At 32.7% G+C, this 19245-nt stretch overlaps 3 protein-coding genes across 5 annotated transcripts; 1 reads left to right on the forward strand and 2 right to left on the reverse strand.

Moving 5' to 3' along the window:
* Positions 1 to 39: 39 nt before the first annotated feature.
* LOC122569372 (alpha-2-macroglobulin-like protein 1) lies at positions 40 to 11119 on the reverse strand. Of its 2 annotated transcripts, XM_043730300.1 has the most exons (25): positions 10833 to 11118; positions 10171 to 10331; positions 8501 to 8742; positions 8277 to 8393; positions 7871 to 8037; positions 7644 to 7752; positions 7122 to 7355; positions 6783 to 7025; positions 6316 to 6641; positions 5862 to 6220; positions 5651 to 5787; positions 5453 to 5576; positions 5036 to 5156; positions 4653 to 4881; positions 3952 to 4157; positions 3425 to 3774; positions 3034 to 3266; positions 2723 to 2974; positions 2195 to 2584; positions 1839 to 2070; positions 1583 to 1755; positions 1193 to 1507; positions 1008 to 1065; positions 711 to 932; positions 40 to 582 (listed from the first exon to the last, which is right to left on the reverse strand). In XM_043730300.1, exons 1-25 carry the CDS (start codon positions 10913 to 10915, stop codon positions 380 to 382), a joined length of 5286 nt encoding a protein of 1761 aa, XP_043586235.1. In that variant the 5' UTR covers positions 10916 to 11118; the 3' UTR covers positions 40 to 379. The 2 variants fall into 2 exon arrangements, with proteins under 2 accessions (XP_043586235.1, XP_043586236.1); XM_043730301.1 differs by lacking the exons at positions 40 to 582; positions 711 to 932; positions 1008 to 1065 and having other exon boundaries at positions 1309 to 1481; positions 10833 to 11119.
* A 629-nt stretch (positions 11120 to 11748) lies between these two features.
* Positions 11749 to 15546, forward strand: LOC122569381 (inhibitor of nuclear factor kappa-B kinase subunit epsilon). Of its 2 annotated transcripts, none has more exons than XM_043730344.1 (4): positions 11749 to 13243; positions 13344 to 14517; positions 14611 to 14812; positions 14917 to 15546. In XM_043730344.1, exons 1-4 carry the CDS (start codon positions 12820 to 12822, stop codon positions 15352 to 15354), a joined length of 2238 nt encoding a protein of 745 aa, XP_043586279.1. In that variant the 5' UTR covers positions 11749 to 12819; the 3' UTR covers positions 15355 to 15546. The 2 variants fall into 2 exon arrangements, with proteins under 2 accessions (XP_043586279.1, XP_043586280.1); XM_043730345.1 differs by having other exon boundaries at positions 13113 to 13243; positions 13319 to 14517.
* A 10-nt stretch (positions 15547 to 15556) lies between these two features.
* LOC122569383 (protein VAC14 homolog) lies at positions 15557 to 19220 on the reverse strand. Its single transcript, XM_043730347.1, has 8 exons — positions 19098 to 19220; positions 18187 to 18951; positions 17730 to 18111; positions 17089 to 17662; positions 16431 to 17002; positions 16233 to 16351; positions 16073 to 16152; positions 15557 to 16011 (listed from the first exon to the last, which is right to left on the reverse strand). The coding sequence occupies exons 2-8, from the start codon at positions 18288 to 18290 to the stop codon at positions 15707 to 15709; spliced, it is 2136 nt and encodes a 711-aa protein (XP_043586282.1). The 5' UTR covers positions 18291 to 18951; positions 19098 to 19220; the 3' UTR covers positions 15557 to 15706.
* Between the last annotated feature and the right edge of the window lie 25 nt (positions 19221 to 19245).

Raw genomic sequence — 19245 nt, forward strand, 5'->3', positions numbered from 1 at the left:
ATACATATATATAAAATTACGAAGGAATAAATTAATCAATTTACTATACTGAAAACTTTATTCACAATCTATATAAAAAAAGAGGAACTTTCCATTCCCTGATACATATATAACTAATTGCGACGATGATGTTCGTTTATGTTTTCACGTGGACTATAGCTTATCCTATGATTACTTACATATTATGTAACTGATATATTTGTAGATATAAAAAAAACAGAAAATGAAAAGAGTAAAGATTCATGTATATACCCTGCGCGAAATTAGTTCAGTTAAAAAAGAAAACAGAACATACAGTGTTATATCCTTGTAATCGAAATTTACACAATCGGTTTCAAACGTTTTGCGCATTAAACACATTAAAATAGGTATACTAAATCTAACCGTAAACCGAGGGATCTTCGTACGTGCATTGAATGTTCTCTTCATTGAAACAAGAGGCTCGTGCCTCGGCCAATTTGCAAGGCATACCGCTTACCATTGGTAAACCATATATATGAAACGAATCGTTCAGTGTTTGCTTCTGATCCCCGGATGCAAGAAAGTCGTTATCCTTGTTTATGATTAATGCAAAACTTCCAGCTGCAAGAAAATATTTTTTTATACTGAACATACATTGTAAAACGGTGTACGTGTTATGTGTATCGAGGTATGGTGGTTTAACTTATCAATGTGTACCCCGTCTCTTAGTACGGTGAAACGTTACGTACGGTTATCTAACTGTAAACAGGAGCAATTTGGGCTTAAAATGAACTCAACCGTGGCACGAAGACGTTGAACTTCTCGGGATGAATGCAAGTCCAGCAGCAATCTCACTTTGCGAAGTCGTCTGATTGCTACTTTAACCGCGCTATTTGCCGAACAATAAACATCGCTAATGTTTGACGGTAACTCCATACATACAGGACAAGATTGGTTTACTCCCGTTGGCACTAAAGTAACATGTAACGTGAGAAACAATAATTGTACGTGTAACTGTTGTAGATTGTAAAATACATTTTACTTACACGGAATATTCGTCTCGGTGATTGTTGTAGTGTTTTTTATTTCAATGTCTGGCTCCACCTGTAAGAAATTGTCTCTATCGATAGTTCGACGAATCTTTTTATTTTCTTCAATTTTTCGTTGTTTGATAAATTATTCGCAAGTCGTTTGGAATGATTAAAAAAGTTTGAAATGTATATAAAAATACCTGTACAGGTTCTTCATTCTCTATTTGTATAGTTGATACAGTTTGGTCTTCCGTTGCAAATGTCGGTGTTAAATCAGGTGATCCATTGGTAGTGATAGCCATTTCTGTTTTATCATAGGCATCCGGTTTCATATAAACTGGAATTGGTCCCTCTATTCCATCTGGCACTGCTAGTTCATGATTTACGACGAAGAAAGAGGAATTCACCGGACTGGTATTAAATTCTTTGTATTGCTTCATAGTAGATAGTTGATTTGGCGTTGTTTGTTCATCGACTGGTTCCGCGCTGCTACAAATTGAAGCGATTGTGTAATTCTGAAAGCATTTATTCTATCAATCGTTACATCTTTCTTTTCTAATTAAAATTGAAAAGAAATCGTCTGGACTTACAGTGGATACGGTAAGCTCTTGCTGATAGTAATCGTAAAGCCTCACGTTTGCTGGCTTGAGATGATCGACAAAATACTCCTGTATTATTCTAAACGAGACGCAAGTATTTTGTCCAGTTAATTTATCAAAATAAATCGTCATAGTATCTTGGTCTTCCTCGAATCGTTTAACTTCTGTAATTTATGAATAGAGTTTCAATTAAAATCGTATTATTATCTGTTAATTCAATTTGTAATAGGAAAGAGAGTGAATTTACTTGAAGATGGATCTAATAACAAGTGAAGACTCGCTCGATCAGGCACGTAACCACTTATCATTCCAATTTCTAGCAAAGCCATGTTACTTTCCTCATCTGCCAGCTTATATCGAGCACAGATTGTAATTTCTTGTAACGAGCATTCGTTTCCATGACTAACGGAACGGGCTCTCACCGAAAGATCAAAAGCATCCGAACCGGTACTATGCGGGACATTGTATTTAAGATTGCTCTAAAATTGAAACGCAATGTCTATATAATTTGCAACGAAAAAGAAATTGCAAATAAATAATTATTTACAGAGTTCCTAGCAAAGTTCCTGTATTCTTGAATAAAGATAAAGACATTTACTTTACCTGTACTAAAACACATCCTTTGCCTTGAGCAAAGATTTCTACGATAGTTGGTAAAACAGATAAACGAATTTGCTTAAGAACCATACGATTTTCGTTATGCAATTTGTAGACATAATCCACTTCCTTAGCAGTGACAAGAACAGACAAATCGATATTTCTATGTTGTACAGTCATAGCATATTTCGTAAGAGCCTCCAGTCCAACGACCGTATCTTGAGTGGACGTAAATCCACCTTCGGCGTTTCTTTGCTTTGATATCCAGCGAACGGCTTTCAAGGCTTCAATCAAATGTCCGTCACCTAATTTCAGTAAGGTAAGAATGGCATATGCAGTCATTTCGATGCTTAGACCGATTGAAGGCTTAGTTTTATCCTCCCACCAAACTAGATTCTATAACGTAAAAGGATCAAGTATTAAGAATAATAAAATCGTAATTATAGATATATTTTAACTAAGTATCAAATAAAAAAGAAAAAAAATTTAGAAATAAGATATATTTCCTGATCGATTATATATGTTTATTCTCACTTTGTAGCGTGTAGCGAGATTCATCAGAGACGTCATGCTGGAATTGGCCTTTGGATCCCCCAATAATGCTAACGCGTATGTAGTGAGAACCGTAGTGTGTAGATTATTGTGACCACTAGCTGTTCCCTTTTCCAAACAACTCTGGGCATTATTAACAACAGATGATGACAAAGGAACACCAGATTCGAGCAAAGAAATTAGGATGTATGCTGTTATTCCTGATGACGAGCCATCGTATTCTTCAAGGCCGCCCTAAAGTAAAACTTGTTGCAATTTATTGAGACATTCGAACAGTTGAAAATTTGGCGAACCTTCATCTGTTTGTGAAAGACAGTGCCTATTACGGGGAAACAACCATTTTCCAATTGTTGCGATGTGATCCAGCTAACAGATAGCTTAAGATCCTGTTCGTCGATATGAATCAAGGTTGCAGCCTGAGCAAATGATTTTAATACGAATGCAGTCAGCCATATAGAGCTTTCACTACTTCCAAACGCAGAATAAGAACCATCCACATGTCTGTACGTTAGCTCTCTCTGGTATCCTAAGTTCAATATATAATAAAAACGGTTAATACAGCCTTAACTGATCAATAAAAAATGTAAGGTTTTTTTTTCAATTTTATAAAACAAATTTCAATCAAGTACATTAATTGTTCTTGCTAAAAAAATATTCCTCTTTCTTAAAAATATGTAACGATACCTTTTTCCATATTCCTAATCGCTTTTGCACGAAGTTCAGGGTTATCGATTCCGATCACATCCAGATATTTAATCACGTGAATATTTGGAACAAACAGTACCATATTTTGTTCACCGCAACCTTTTGGTAATTGTACAAGTTTATCTAAATTATCGAGTGCCGGACCTAAGATATCTCCTATCAAATTTAAATACGCTCTCCCACTATCCGGTACCGCATCTTCAGGCAATGTCAATTCCCACATGAACGAGGAATCATCGCTGAAATCCATCGGGCAAATCAACGTAGATTTCGTTTCTTCCATGGGGAAACCTTCGGGTAGAATTAGAATCGGTTTCATGATTACGTCCCTTAAACACGAATAGATCAGGCATTACGTTCCTTAAATATGAATAGGTAAATTATTTGTTTATTATTAATTTCTATTTCTTATTTTTTTGTGTCGATAAAATTTATTCTTACTTCCTACTAGAAAATTTTTTTTTTTACTATTTTACTGTATGAGTTATTCATTTATTCTTAATTACCGCGTAAATACCACAGTCTCTGGTCCGCATGGTTCAGGAAAATCAGTGTCTATGAAAGCGGCAACTGTTACGTTAACTTCTCCGATCACTCGTGGTTTCAAAATGTACTGATAGACAATACTGTCTCGTGGTTTTACACAGAACGAGGCGATAGAATTCGACGAATGCAGATCAATTCCTTCTACCTCTTCCATTTTAATTTTTACCTGTATATTATTAAGTGAAACGAATTATTAAATACATGGATACGAATTCCGTGTTACATGGATTTTGGAGTTGGGAAAATTACTTGAAATAAAATGTAATTTTGGTAGACGGTATACGCCCAAAACCAATCTATTGGAAAGTATATTTAAAAATACGAAATTTCACGCATAAGAGAATTCATATCATTTAGTACTTAAAAATTTATTTGTTATAACAGTGGCAGATTCAAAAGGAGTGAGGGTAGTAGCGCGGTCGCCTCTCCTCTCCTCAAGACTAATAAAATATAAAAATATTATGTCACAGTTTGAAAAACTAGTTAGATATGGTACAAGATAGAAATATTAAAATAAAAATTACAAGCAAATTTATATCTTGTAAAATAAGGTTCAAAAATGTACTTATATATGTACTTTTACACCTTTTGTTACTTCTTCCTCAGAAAGGCTTCTGGATCCGCCACTGTGTTATATACGAACTTATAACGATGCACTTACAGGTAAACTGTGATGCATGTAATTGAAAAGGGACACTTTGAAACGCATTATTTCTCCACGTTTTATACTGTACGGTAAACTATAATCCAGGAAGAACAATTGGAATGCTGTTATAGTGGTCGGAGGGGCTATTCCAAGACCGTGAACCGGCGAAATACATGTTGTATATCCAACCCAATCGGTGATGGTGTGCGGAAGTGTACGTTCTATCGTTACTTTGCCCTCTTTTCTATGAAAAATAATTAAATATATAGTTATATTAATAAATCTGATCGAATCTTGATTGTGATTAACAAGTAACGTATTTATCACAATACATATAAGAAAGATTGTTAGCACTCTCGAAATATTCAGTACGCTTTTAAAATGTATTTCAATCATACCCAGTAGGCACCAATTCCCACAACCACGTTTCAGGAAAATATGATCTAAGTGTAGCCGTTTGAGCCGGATTTTGGTCAACATATTCCACTCCTGGATCCATGGCCGCAGCAGCAACAGCATCTGTTATTAGACAAGTTAAAAATTTCAATGTTTTCGCAATCGTTTTCTTTGCAATCGTCAACTTGGACGAACGATCGAAGAACGTTACACTCGATTTCTTTTCTTTTATTTGCACATACATTATACATGCTAAGTAAATGGAATTTTTAAAAAACAGATTCATTGCTAATTAAAGTTTATAAAATGACCTTTATGTTCGTAAAAAACTGAAGGGAAACGATGGCATTGCGTACCTTTCGTACTTTGTTACATGAGATTAAATTCGTTAGTAATAAGAAAGATTAACAAAGACTCACCAGAATGGAAGGACTTGAAAGAAGACACATGGGAGGCAAGAAACATGTCTGTGTGTTCCATGTACATCCACGGGCATGGTCGTGTTTGTAATACGAGATCGCTCATTACAATCACTCCAAAATCCTATGAAAATTAAGATCGAATCGTTTAGAGTGTCTAGAGGTTAAAGGGATAAACGCATACGCAAAAAATCTTACGACAAAAGCTTGTACAGCGTCCACATAGTTAACCCTTTTGTTGTATATTACGTTGTATTTCGTGTTTCTCCTTTTTCGCAATTCGGTAAATCCTGGAAAATGATTGATCTCTTCGTTCGTTCCTTCTGACGCCATTGCTGTACGATTCAAATTTAATATTACAAATTACGTCAATAATTATATCAAAGTTATAAATAATTCAAAGACGTACATTTGCAATGAATTGCCGATAGAAAATGTGGCTCTGGAGTTGGATGAAATCTTCTCAATTGGTCGAACGTTTGAGTGGCACTGATCAGATTGGATTTCGATTTACCCAAAAATAGGGTCGATTTATCTACTGCAGAGATTCCACAAAGCGATCCAGGAGCAGCTTCGACGTGATATTGAGTCGCCGAGCCTGGTGTTTGAACATCAGTATGCCATGCGCTTTTTACTTTGTTCTCAAAACAGTGACCAACTTCTATTGTGTAAGTTGTTGCGACAATTTCACCATCTGATCGTACGTAATAAAGTAACAATTCCGAAACTGGAGCCATGCTTGGCGTTACTTTAACGCTTAATGGGAATCTAAAAAAATATATATATATTTTTTAGCTGAAAGCTAACGAATTATCGATGACACAATTTAGAAATCGTAATACAAAAATATTAGAAAAATTTACCTGTGTACTATAGCTTCCTGCTCCGTTTTGTTAGCAAAAGATTCAATAGAACCCAATAAATTGTGAAATTCAAAATAATTCAACACCGTATCCCGATTAGGTTTGTGCTTTACGTGTCCATATATTAAAATACCTCCCTTGGAATTGATCGAATAATGGAAAGAAATGGATTCACTCATGTTAGGAGGTGTCGTATACATAACGTTAAAGGAATACTTTTCGCCACACGTGATCGGTTGATTTCCCCGAGCTACCGTTAAGTAACTATCGGACGGAGAATACCAAGGATTTACGGTAGTAGATGCTGATGGTTGATTCATGAAAACCTGAAATAAATTGTATATGAGACCAACATTTATGAGAAATTAAAATCTGAATGTTTATAAACTTAAGAAGTTATTAGGGTTGATAAGTCTCAAAACGATAGTTAGTAGCAATATTAATAAGTTACTATTAATGTTACTTACTTTCCAACGTTGGTCTGGTGGATAATAGGTTGTCGGATAATCAACGGCGGTGGCGACAAAGCTTAACAAAACGATATTTTTATGTTGCGGTGGTACGACAAAATCGACGAAACCATCAGGGGATGACATGAAATCACGACATTCTACAACATCTTTGTCCCATTCGATTTTTCCACGTACTTTTAGGCAAATTTGAATTTTTTCGTTCGGAGCAGGCGTGTCGTCGTGTCGCAAAACTCGTAACTATCATAAAAAGATACGATTTGTATAAGGTAATTATTTACCACTGACAGATTAAAAATTATATTCAAGTAACATAAGCATGAGATAAAAATTCACTTTTCCATGATAAGGTAAACCGAACTTGAAGTATTTAGGTGTATAATTCTCGTATTCTAATTTCAGTGCTTCGTGCATCACCACGGTTCTACTAATCGTAGTTTCTACTACACCAGTCCCGGCTTCTGTGAATTCAGCTATGAGAACAATATTGTTCGGATCCATTTTCCAATGCGCCAACCCAAGAACCGTTCCAGAAAGAACAAATTCGGTGCAACCATCCGGTTTATCGAGCTAAAATATTTATTTCGTCTTTGATATACCTTTCCACTTCGATAATTAAAATGAATACGATAGAAGAAATGTATGACCCGTTTGATGCAAAAGTGGTATAGGTCGATCTTTTGCCTGTCTGGTCTAGTTGCAAATCTCGAGAACAAGTATATATTTGTTAGTTTCTTGGTGGATGGCAGAATAAGCGACAATCGTCCTTATGGAACTCTTACTCTATTCCTCGTTATTCGGTAATCAGCATTTTTTTACTTACACCACTTTTGCATTAAACGGCTCGTATATACGTACTTCCGTTTCGTAACGTATTGCCGGAAGATTGGGCAATCTTCTCCAACTTGGTGTTTGCGGAGTTAACTTCAGCAATAGATTACCTTTCACAGGTTTACCGTAACTATATCTGTAACGTTAATCATTATTTAATTTTAATATATAATACGATTTACGTATTAATGTAATAGCTTAGCAACGTTGTTCGTAATATTTGAAATTTTATGGTAAAGATACGATAACAATACTTGACACAGATGTTCCAAGTCACGTTCTCCACATCCGCAAGAATATATTGTGGTGAATTGATAGTTATTTGAAATTTTGGCAGAACGTATTTCTCTACTTCAAATCGAGTAGTGTGAATCAACTTAGAATACTCTCTTTCTTTCATTACTTTTATGTTCCACGTTCCCTGTTACATAAATTACACGTAGGGTTTATATAAAATTATTTAAGCATAGAGAAAACCATCATATTCTTATTTTTCTTATCTAACAAAATAGTAACTTGTCTTTAGTCTTTGAAACAATTATTTTCTCGTTTAGTCGATTTGTTCTTTCTATCTTTTGATTCGAAGTATTCGGTTCTTTCTAACTTTCTCTTTAACTTGATTGCATTTAATTATTTTCTCCATAGACGTTTCGATTTTACCAAGGTTGGTTCCGGAGACAAAGGAAACGTCAACTGAGCCATCCCGTTTTCCGTGCTTATGTTCGTCCATTGCGCTACTCTCACTAACGATGGACTTTCGATCCATACTTCTGGAATCTGCGAGCAACGAAAATTTCGAAACATATACAAAGTGACGATGAAACGATAACTTCAGCGAAGCAGTAGAAATCTAACGAAAAATTTGGAACGAAGTAATTTCTCACCGATTTTTGCGACGGTTTTAAATCATGCATAAGCATAAGAATTCTGATTTTAACGTCTTGTCCGGGCTTGTAGGTCGGTTTATCGGTTTCTACGAAGGTGATCAAAGGATCATCCTCGATCTCTACAGTTGATTCCGATACCACGACGTAATCGGGATACTTGTCGAATTTGATTTTTAATCGGAGCCTTGCGGTTCTGGAAACAGTCTGCGGTACTGTTAAGTGCAGGCATGTTTCTGTACCTAAAAAAAGGGAAACAGTCATTGATATATATATATAATTCGTAGATAACATCGAGAAAGAAAGTTTGAGATTGAACTGGTGCTCGTAATTTTTAATATTAAGTTTGAAAATGTAATATATGGTTATTTTCTATGTCAGCTTGCAACATCGAAGCAATCGTCTTCGTCTGACATAAATGTATTCACGCAAAAGAATATGCTTAATCGTTAAATTGCTATACCAAGAAAGGCTACAAACAATTAGCTACTTAATTACACGTCGATTTAGATAATCGTTGTCCCTACAGTTGCGCATACGAGCTTCAAAAAACATTTGATACTAAAGTTTTCTCAATAATAATAGGATTAAATTTGTTCATCCCGTATATAATAATATAAATGGGTTTCTCATGTATATATTCTAGCGATTGCTTATTTCCTCTCCAGAGAGGGAGTCGGCCAATTCAGTCCCTCCGCAGGAAGCGACAATTTCAATTTGCGATTTGTTTAAAGAGTCCGATATGAGATGAAAACACCTACAGAGATAAAGGAGAAAATGAAAAGCCAAGAGGATAGGAAAAGAATTTCTTAAAAGTCGAAACTCTGATTATTTTGTAATTCCTACTTCATTTTTAGCGCAGCTAAACAATTGCAAATTAACTACAAAATAACGAGTTATTCAAAATATCCTTTTATACTGCAAAACATTGTTTCAAATATCATCTTTCCCCTTAAACAGTAAAAGCGTAAAAGAATTTGGAACGATCTTTATTAGTAAAATCTTTATCTTCTATGTTATTGTACACCTAAGCAGTCTTATATCTTCATAGTTTTATGCTTACTCGTTATCGCAACAAAGATTACGTAAAATTAAGTAAAATTCATGAATAATAATTTTAATTGAAGAATTGCGTGTTTAACGTTTAAAATCAAAATCGGTAATAATTTAACGCAATGGTATTTCTATATTAACAATTTATCAACATTTCGTTAGATTAATAAATAATATAAATTCGTATAAATTAATATAAATTGAGATACATCTTGCAAATTTCATATATAGTTTATGTATGCCATTGACGAAGGTCTCTTATCGAAATGATACCGATGATCTTGAGTACATACATAATATGTATAATGTAGATACACAATGTGATGTCAAAGGTCTAGATTGGATCTCAAAGAACTGTGAATTTATTCTTGCAGTACAATAAAGACGAGTATATACAAATTACAAACATTTATCAAGACAACTAACGATGTAACGCGTGAATAATCTTTTAATAATTATTAATTTAAAACTTAAAAAATTGAACTTTGTTTCTTCGTATGACAAGAATTTTTTAAGTAACTAATAATGGCGTGCACGTAATAATTCTTTGAAGATTATCGTTACTCCTGTAATATTCTTTGGTTTGCAGTTCTTCTTTCAATTGCAAGTGTATTTACCTGTTTTTACAACGGCGCTAGTACGAGCCAATACTTGATTTTCTATCGTGGGCACTAGCTCGAGAAGAACATGAGCCGGTAGTTCCAAATTGTGTAAAGACAAACAGCCGCTTTCGGTTTCGCCGGCTAATAATCTTTTCGGTGCCATAAACACATATCCCCTAAAAACAAAATAGAGCTAGCACAAATGCAAAATAATATGCTACAAACTTTATTCTTCGTCCTGTTCTGCAACCTCTGCAATGCATACGTATGTTTAACGACGTAATATTACATCGATCAAATTTATATACGCTAAAGATTATCGGCATACCACTGTGTATTACCAAATATCGTAACTAAGTGAGAAAGTTGATATCTTTTTAGAAATCAAGCTTGCAGATTCTATCAAACAATACCACAATTTTTCTCCTGAATATTATATATTAAATATTTTTTTCATTTATACTTTATTTATATTCTGTCTATCTTCTTTCTATCTTTCTTCTATATATTATCTAGTATTTACGAAAATTATACGCGCAATTAGTTAGTACTTCAAGACGGCATATTCTTCTCGTAAAGTTATCGACGTCTAACACGACCATTAAGACATTGTCGTGATCGATAATCTGATCTTTATCTTGAATTTGAATTCATAGAATTTGATCGGCTACAATTACCGATTTGGTGTCGACGTAGTTTCGCAGTAGCGTGAAATTTCCACAGAATAAACAAACAGCACCAAAAACACCAATTTACCCATCGTACGTATCTCGTATAGTCACACTGTTTCTAACATTTAGTTTCGACAAACTATATTCGCGAACATGCTTAACGCTTATTCAAGACCTAGCTTATTCGCCCATTAAATGGCAAGTATCGTTTCCTGTACGATAAAGACACAAAGAACGTTTAACAATGCGTTAATATATGTACGTAGCTCTGCGCTGTACGCAGACTGAAAGCACGATATTCGTTCGGTCCCTCTTATTAACCCCCTGAATCTGTAAGGAGAAGGGTTAAGCGTTTCGCTAATACCGAATAGAACACGTACGACGTACGTTCAATTTTCTCCTATGTCACTTATCAAGCTTTAACGTACAATGAAACATGAAATTATTGATAGAGGTAAGGAGTATTATAATAAACGAATTTTCTGTACATTTCAGAAAATGTATAATTTGGTGTTTGATCTAGCAAAATTATAAGATATCTACGATAAAGGACGAAGTATAATAATTTTTTGTACTAATTTAAATAATTATAAAATTATTGAAATATATTTAATAAAGAACTGTAATAACTTTGTCACAAGTAATATTATATTTCATAGGACATTCTTCTTGTTTAATTACTGATAATTAAATTATATAGCTGAGAAATACATGCGGACGAGTTCATATAAACTCTGTTTCTTGCGATTCATATTTCTTAATCCAATATTCTTAATTCAACATTAATAATGTTGCAGTGATTTAATGTTTACATCATGCATTGCATATCTTCTTCTCAATAACTCTATGTTATCATAAAAGTTATCAAAGTTTATTATGGATTTTCATTCAACTTATTTAATCATACAAAATCGGAGAGGAAATTTCCTCTCTGACAGGGTGTATCTCTATACAGAGTGTATATCGCAACTGATAAAAGTATAGGGTCTAAACGATTCGTCTAAAAGATACTTTAACTTTAATTTTATACAATCTATCGTATGAAAGACAAAGAAAAGCAGAACCAATTTATGTTTCCCTTGTCTTTCGTATGAAAAGTTTCGTTAACTTGTGGTTAAAATATCTTTTAAGTTAATCGCTTCTGTATACAAGCACCACAGTATGTTCTTATAGAGGATAAAAAACGCATCGATTGATGTATAAAAAATATATAATTTAATAAAGAAATAGAAGTAACCTTGAAATCTTTAAAAACGCCTTTACTTTGATGACAGTCACATACGTAGCAGAGATGAAAAGAGGTTTTCTGGAAAGAATACTGATCTGATTGGTTGTTTTTGACAGATCGTAGAGTTAAACACGCGTATTGGCCGAAAGTGCCACCACATTCAAATAAAACAATATAGCAACGCGTGAGTCGCATGACAGCGGACGATAGACAGCAATAGCTTTACCCGTGTAACGTTTTATGAGTCTTCTTTCCATCTTTGTATACATACATTATTTATGTCACGCGATATAATACACGAAACCATTTAATTCTTTGTGTTATTAATTTTTATGCACTTTTACTGTTATACGAATTTGATTGGTAACATAATATAGATCTCGCTAAACATGATATACTTTTAATAAGAATTATTATTTATTACTATCTGTCACTGCATGGAAGGCCGAGGATCTCGAAGTACTGTTACGCTCCTGTACACACTGAATAACAAGTTGTACAATTGTACCGATACATATGTACTTTATTCGAAAGTTGGTGGTCACTGACAAGAGTGCATTATTAATCGTTCGCATAAATTTTCATGTAACGTGTTATGAAACGATTAAGAGTAATCCTAAGAAGTAGAAAGTTTACAGATGTATAATATATATAAATACGTACGGGAGAATTGTAGTTTTAAAATTTGTCAATCATAAAATAGGTTAAACTGCTTGTCAAATTTCCAAACTCACAAATTTTGTATAGGCTCCGAAAAGTTTAAAAATGTCTTTTTTACGTGGATCAACAAATTTTGTATGGTGTACAACTAGCGTTCTTGGGAAAGGTGCAACTGGTGCAGTTTTTCAAGGTGTGAATAAAAACAACGGGGAACCCGTCGCGGTTAAAACGTTCAATCAGCTCAGTCATATGCGGCCACATGATGTACAGATGCGAGAATTTGAAGTCCTTAAAAAAGTAAATCATGAAAATATCGTTCAACTGTTAGCAATCGAAGAAGAGCAAGATGGACGTGGTACAGTAATTGTTATGGAGCTTTGTACTGGAGGCAGTCTCTTCAACATCTTAGACGATCCAGAAAATACTTACGGGCTAGCAGAGAGCGAATTTTTATTAGTCTTGGAACATTTAACTGCTGGAATGAAACATTTACGCGATAATAATTTAGTACACAGAGATTTAAAACCAGGTAGGAAATTATATAATATAAAAATATGTAACATATAAGTTTGAAAAATATGATATATATATCTGTTTAATAAAGTCATAAATCATTACTGTTCTTATAGGTAATATAATGAAATTCATTGCTGATGATGGTAGTACGATTTATAAACTTACTGATTTTGGTGCTGCCAGAGAATTGCAAGAAGATCAGCAATTTGTATCTTTGTATGGTACGGAGGAATATTTACATCCAGATATATATGAACGTGCAGTCTTACGTAAACCTGTTGGCAAAACCTTTGGAGCAACTGTAGACTTATGGTCTATAGGTGTGACATTGTATCATGTAGCTACAGGAAATTTACCATTTAGACCGTTTGGTGGTCGTAGGAATAAAGAAACAATGTTTTATATTATTACAAAAAAAGCATCTGGTGTTATATCTGGTGTACAAACTTCTGAAAGTGGACCTATCGAATGGAGTAGAGAATTACCACAAAATTGTCAGCTGAGTATTGGTTTAAAAAAAATTGTAACACCATTATTAGCTGGTTTACTAGAAGTTGATCCCCAAAAAATGTGGAGTTTTGAACGATTCTTTTCAGAAGTAACTGATACTCTTTGCAGAAAACGTATACACATATTTAACATGCATAAAGGGAGTCTCATAAAAGTCTTCCTGCATCTTGAAGAAAAGTTGACAGCGCTTCAAGTACATATACAAGATCAAACTGACATTGCACCGCATGCTCAGATAATTCTTTTTGGAGATACATTTTTAACAAATATTGTTGAAGAATGTACTCCTGGAAAAGGTTATCCAAATACATCTGAAAGCAAACCATTAATGTTATTTTCTAAAGAAAACAATAATGTTGATTTGCCTGTGGATTCAGAATTACCTAAATTCCCAGTATTTGCAAATTTAGTATCTGTTGAAAATGATGCTAGTCAAGCAAAAGTAGCTTGTTCTGTAGGCTATGTTTGCAAAAGAAGAATCGACAAACTAGTATTGTGTAGTAAACTATCACAGGATGCGATCGAAGCTTTCAGTGGACTTGTCTCAACAGAACTCACAAGATTATTAGACAAATGTCAACATTCCAAAGATTTTACAAAAGCTATAGAAGATACAGTTATAGCAATAGAAAGAAGTGAAAATCTTGCTTGGAAAATTTCTAGAAAGCTTGGAAGTCAAAACACTTTAGAAATTAAGAATTGGAAAAAAGAATTGGATTTGAAAAGTAAAGAACTTTTGACTGAATTAGCACCTGCAGTAGTGCAGCTTCATCAGAGGTGATTAATATTTGTTAGCATTCTCTCTTGGTTTGTCTAATAAGAATGATTTATTCCATTTGAATAAAATTGGTTTTATTATATCAAATGTAGGTACATGAAGGAAGGTAGTCTGCGTGGTGAATGGGACAATATTATTCGTGGATTGTGGTGTCCATGGGCCAACAAAGCAAGCCAAAAGGCATCGACTTTAGTTGACCGTTTACGAGATGGTTGGCAACATTTATTAAGAGACAGAGCTACTCGTGGCCTTACGTACAATGATGAACAGTTTCATGTTCTAGAACGAATAAAGGTATTTTTTCAATATAGATAACTTCATATCATGTAGGCAAGAAAGCAGAGCATTATAAAAACAAAATCAATATTTATTTTTAATCTTTCTCCACTTATTCTCAGGTTACATCAACGGGACAAAGAATAAAGAATCTTCTTGAAACATTTTGTGTACCATCTATGATAAGCCGATCTGAATGTGTTGCTGATTGGTATAAAATGGCACAAACAGTTTTCCTACAAATTCAAATCTTAGACAAAGATGTAGATAATTATGAACATATATTAGAAACGTATTCTTATCGCTTGTCCCATGAAAGCAAGGAACGTTATGAGAATTTCTTACATTTAATAGACACATTTCCGGAGAAATTAAGAACTATTGAAAAAACTAATTTACCTGCTCAAGAAAGTACAAAAAAATGGAAGAACATGTGTGTCATGCAGGAACGAATTGCAATGATTCTATATAAAAATGATTTACTTATAGATCAACTTGATCGTATATCAAAACTTGATAGTCTAGATGATACAGATGATTCAGAGTATACATCACTCTAGCAAAATGTTTCGTAAATTTTATTATTTTTTTAATGAGGAAAAGACTGTAAATACCAATACATTTATTCTATTTATCGTTTTGATGTACTTATATGTACAAAGCCAATAAATACTAATTGTAAAGTTGACTGTATATATTAAATATTATGAAAAAACTATTTATTTTGATAAATCATAATTTTGTAATAAAAAGAAGATACAAAAGTGTGTAAATTTCTTTTGACAAGTAATTCATACAATAACAAAGTTTAAAAGTATGTATCCATCTGTGTATATATACATATACACAAGTTTACTTTCACATAAATTATTATTTATAATTATTTAAAATTTAATATTATAAAAATGTTATTTATATGTCTGCATGACTTGTATTTCTTTCTGTTAAATTTGTTAATCGCTGTTTACGTTTTTGTTCTTTATGTTGTTCTTGAGTAGTGTGAAAATGTTTCAACAATTCAGAGAAATTAAATGTATCTTTAAATGGTTTTGGCCTCGATACGGTTTTTGGTATAGATTTTGTTGTTGGTGGAATTGCTGCTAAACGTCTTTGTAAAGTTGCATATGCTTCACTTTGAGGAAGAATCATAAGCAGACCATAAAGTGCATATACTAAAGCATCATTTTCTTCCCTTTCTAAAAGTTGTAATCTCAAATCTAAAATGCATTATTTTTCTGTAAATATAATTTAAGTACCACAATAATTCAACATACTTACAAGTAAATATTGGAGACTCGATCAGTTGTACCAATTTATCTATTTCAGTAAGAAATTCGACAGTTACTTCTATATTTTCGCTAATTTATTTTTAATTAAGAAATATTAGATTGGAAAAAATTAATTTTAAAGTTTGATATAATACAATAATAAAGGATACAATGATCGAATAATATTACATGCATGTTCATAATGTTGCGATAAAAGGCATAGTGCTACAGTTGCAACAGGATTGTGACACCAGGATACATATAAACATTTGAACAATTCGCAACTTTCCTATAAGAATACATATAGTTTAAAACATATAAATATATAAAACATTTAAATATATAAATAATATTTGAAGTATACTCACTACAGAATCTAAATCTTTAAGTTTATTGCGCAAATCAAATAATTCTGAACTTGTTAATAGTATAACGTTTAAAGTTTGTATCATTGTACATGCAAAATTTAAATTTGGTTCCTCCAACAATATTTTTGCTAATGTTTTATAAATATCTTCAGCACTTAATAATACACATAATTCTCTAATAATAAAAGCTCCTCTTTCTTCTAATAAATGTCTGTCTGTTGAAAATACTCTTAATAAATTTACAATAAATTTTGTAAAATATTTGTTTTGCATTTCTGCATTTGAATCTGGAATTGCTGCTTCGGGTGATTTTGAGCTAATTATTTCAGCCATTACAACTAATGTTTGTTGCACCACTTCATCTGAATTATCACTTAAAGACTTCATTAAAATTGGGAACAAATTTTCGATATGATTAAACATTTTATGTGGAATGTTTATGAACAAATGATGAATCCATTTTAAAACAGCAACTTTTGTTTGGACTGATATATACATTAAGTGTTTTGTTAACACTTCAACAACACTAGATAAATCTAAACTTTCAGCTAGGGAATAAGTTTGACTAGAATCTGAAAAAATCAGTTTTTTTTTTATTATGATAATTCTTTAAGTATTTTAGAACTTTTTAGAAGATTTTAAGAAGATATAATTTTACCTTTTTGAGTTTGAGCACCAGTTTCACTAGCATTATATACAACTTCTTTATTTTCCATAGTTATTAATTTCATCAAGTTCATATTCACTTGTGTTGCAGTTTCTTTAATACTTTTTCTAGTATCTCCATCATATGCTAAACATGGTAATACTGCTACAAGAATACCAGACATATAAGGAAGCATAAGAGGACCTGATAATTGTACAAATTCCTTAATCCATGTAATTGCTGTTAATTGTAATAATTCATCTGTACTTTGGGCATGTGTAATTAAGATATTTATCATTCCTGGAAAATCTACTCTTCCAGGATTAGCCTTTATACTTCTTAAAAATTCACCCAGAACTGTGTCTGTAACTTTCTTAATTTCTGGCATTGGATCCTCTAATATTCTAAATAAACCATCAAGAATTTCAGGCAAAAATATGATAAAATCCATGTTGGGGACAGCATCTAAGACAGACACCCAAGCTATTACAAACTGCCTACCAAATGGATTTTTAGTATAAATGCGTTCTCGTAATAAAGGCATAAATCCAACTAGATCAAACAGACCACTCTCAGTTACAATATCCTGAAATAGTATTTAAGATAAATAATTTTATATTATATATGCTGTGTATTCCATAATTTTGAATTACCTTCATTAGTCTATCAAGTAACTCAGTAGCATTTTTTACACTTTGTTCTGAGTCACAAGCTAATTTACTAAGTGCTGCAAAAATATCTGTAAATTGTGGCAATACAGCACCTCTTGCTACTTTCACTACATTGTATAAGCTTTCACAAGCATAATATCTTACACGTAAATCAGAATCACAGAAACAAGCTAGAATAGGGTGAATTAAATCTTCTATATATTGACCAGTATCTTTTCCCAATCCTACTGCTATTGCTGCAAGACCTATTAAACCACCTTTTCGTGTATGCGGATTTTGTGATGTAGCAAGATCTTGGCCTAATACTTTTAATAATCGTTTTATTTGAACGGTATTATTGTGTGCAGCAAATTCTTTTACCATTCTGGAATAAAATATTATTAATAAATGTCAAGAATAAATAATATTATAAATAAGTAAACAAGAAATATAACCTTACTTTTCTATTTCTAAAGCAGCTGCTTTTCGTTTTTCATAAAGTTTATCATTAAGAGAACGTACACAAGCAGCACTAAGTGGCGCATAATCTCTTTCGGACATCATCTCTTAATGTCACGTTTTAAATTACAAAACTATACATTAAAATTATTCAAGAAAGTGACAGCTGAGTCCGTATTATTCCGATGTCAAATTTTCACTTAATATCATTTCTATCAGCGCATGTGTGCGTATACTATACGTGTAAATGTATGTATATCATATACAAAGTGGACCAGATAAATGGGATCACCTAAACATCTGCTTTATTTATTGTTATGTAAAAAATATTCTCAAGGCAAAGTTACACCACTCCAAGGGCACACATAATGGTGAAAATAGATTTTTCTCATGATTTTTTTTTTTGCAAAATTTCAAGGTTATAAGTATTTTTTAAAACATTACACTATATTTATTTTTCAATATTCTTATAAAGCGCGAATAAACCATAAATTTAAGGACCTTAATACCGATCCCATCATTTAATCTTGAAATATTTACATTGCATCTGAAGATAATTAAAATTTTCTAAAGATTGATATGGCCACTGTCGTATATACAGGTCTGGAAACTTCTGTTGTGGGGATAAGATTTAGTGACCGGACAGTTTTAGTCAATTTGTCCGCAGTAAGACGCTTTAATCGAAAAGTTAGAATTCATTGTGTAATACCATCGTATAAAGATAGCTCGAGTCGTCTCTGCCTCTTTTTCTTTATTGTTTTTTTATCTAATGATAATAGAGACTTTTGTTTTATATATATGATTATTATGATTATATTATTATTATTCTGTATTTAACTAATGTTTAATAAATGTTATATAATATACATAAATATTTTTCTGTACCAAATGAAATATTGTATATGTACGTACTTCAAATAAAAGGTGAAAAATTATGAAAAGTAGTTTAGTTTAGTCATTCAGCAAGCTCAGTGGTTTACTTCATATTCTTTATTTTCAATGCCTTTAATGTCTTCCAAAATACCACTAAATACAAAATCCTAACTTCTCGGTCTCCTTC

The sequence above is a fragment of the Bombus pyrosoma genome, linkage group LG7 (assembly GCF_014825855.1).
Source record: "Bombus pyrosoma isolate SC7728 linkage group LG7, ASM1482585v1, whole genome shotgun sequence".
In the NCBI taxonomy this organism is placed as follows: domain Eukaryota; kingdom Metazoa; phylum Arthropoda; class Insecta; order Hymenoptera; family Apidae; genus Bombus; species Bombus pyrosoma.

Excerpts from the sequence above, each read along its gene's own strand:
- LOC122569372 (XM_043730300.1), bottom strand. The coding sequence starts at position 10,915 with ATGGGTAAATTGGTGTTTTTGGTGCTGTTTGTTTATTCTGTGGAAATT. Across the intron at positions 8,038-8,276 it reads TGTCTCCGGAACCAACCTTG|GGAACGTGGAACATAAAAGT; the intron begins GTAAAATCGAAA and ends TTTATGTAACAG. Across the intron at positions 1,066-1,192 it reads AGAATGAAGAACCTGTACAG|GTGGAGCCAGACATTGAAAT; the intron begins GTATTTTTATAT and ends AATTTCTTACAG.
- LOC122569381 (XM_043730344.1), top strand. The coding sequence starts at position 12,820 with ATGTCTTTTTTACGTGGATCAACAAATTTTGTATGGTGTACAACTAGC. Across the intron at positions 13,244-13,343 it reads ACACAGAGATTTAAAACCAG|GTAATATAATGAAATTCATT; the intron begins GTAGGAAATTAT and ends CTGTTCTTATAG. Across the intron at positions 14,813-14,916 it reads ATGTTCTAGAACGAATAAAG|GTTACATCAACGGGACAAAG; the intron begins GTATTTTTTCAA and ends ACTTATTCTCAG.
- LOC122569383 (XM_043730347.1), bottom strand. The coding sequence starts at position 18,290 with ATGATGTCCGAAAGAGATTATGCGCCACTTAGTGCTGCTTGTGTACGT. Across the intron at positions 18,112-18,186 it reads GCTGCTTTAGAAATAGAAAA|AATGGTAAAAGAATTTGCTG; the intron begins GTAAGGTTATAT and ends ATTTTATTCCAG. Across the intron at positions 16,352-16,430 it reads TTAAAGATTTAGATTCTGTA|GAAAGTTGCGAATTGTTCAA; the intron begins GTGAGTATACTT and ends GTATTCTTATAG.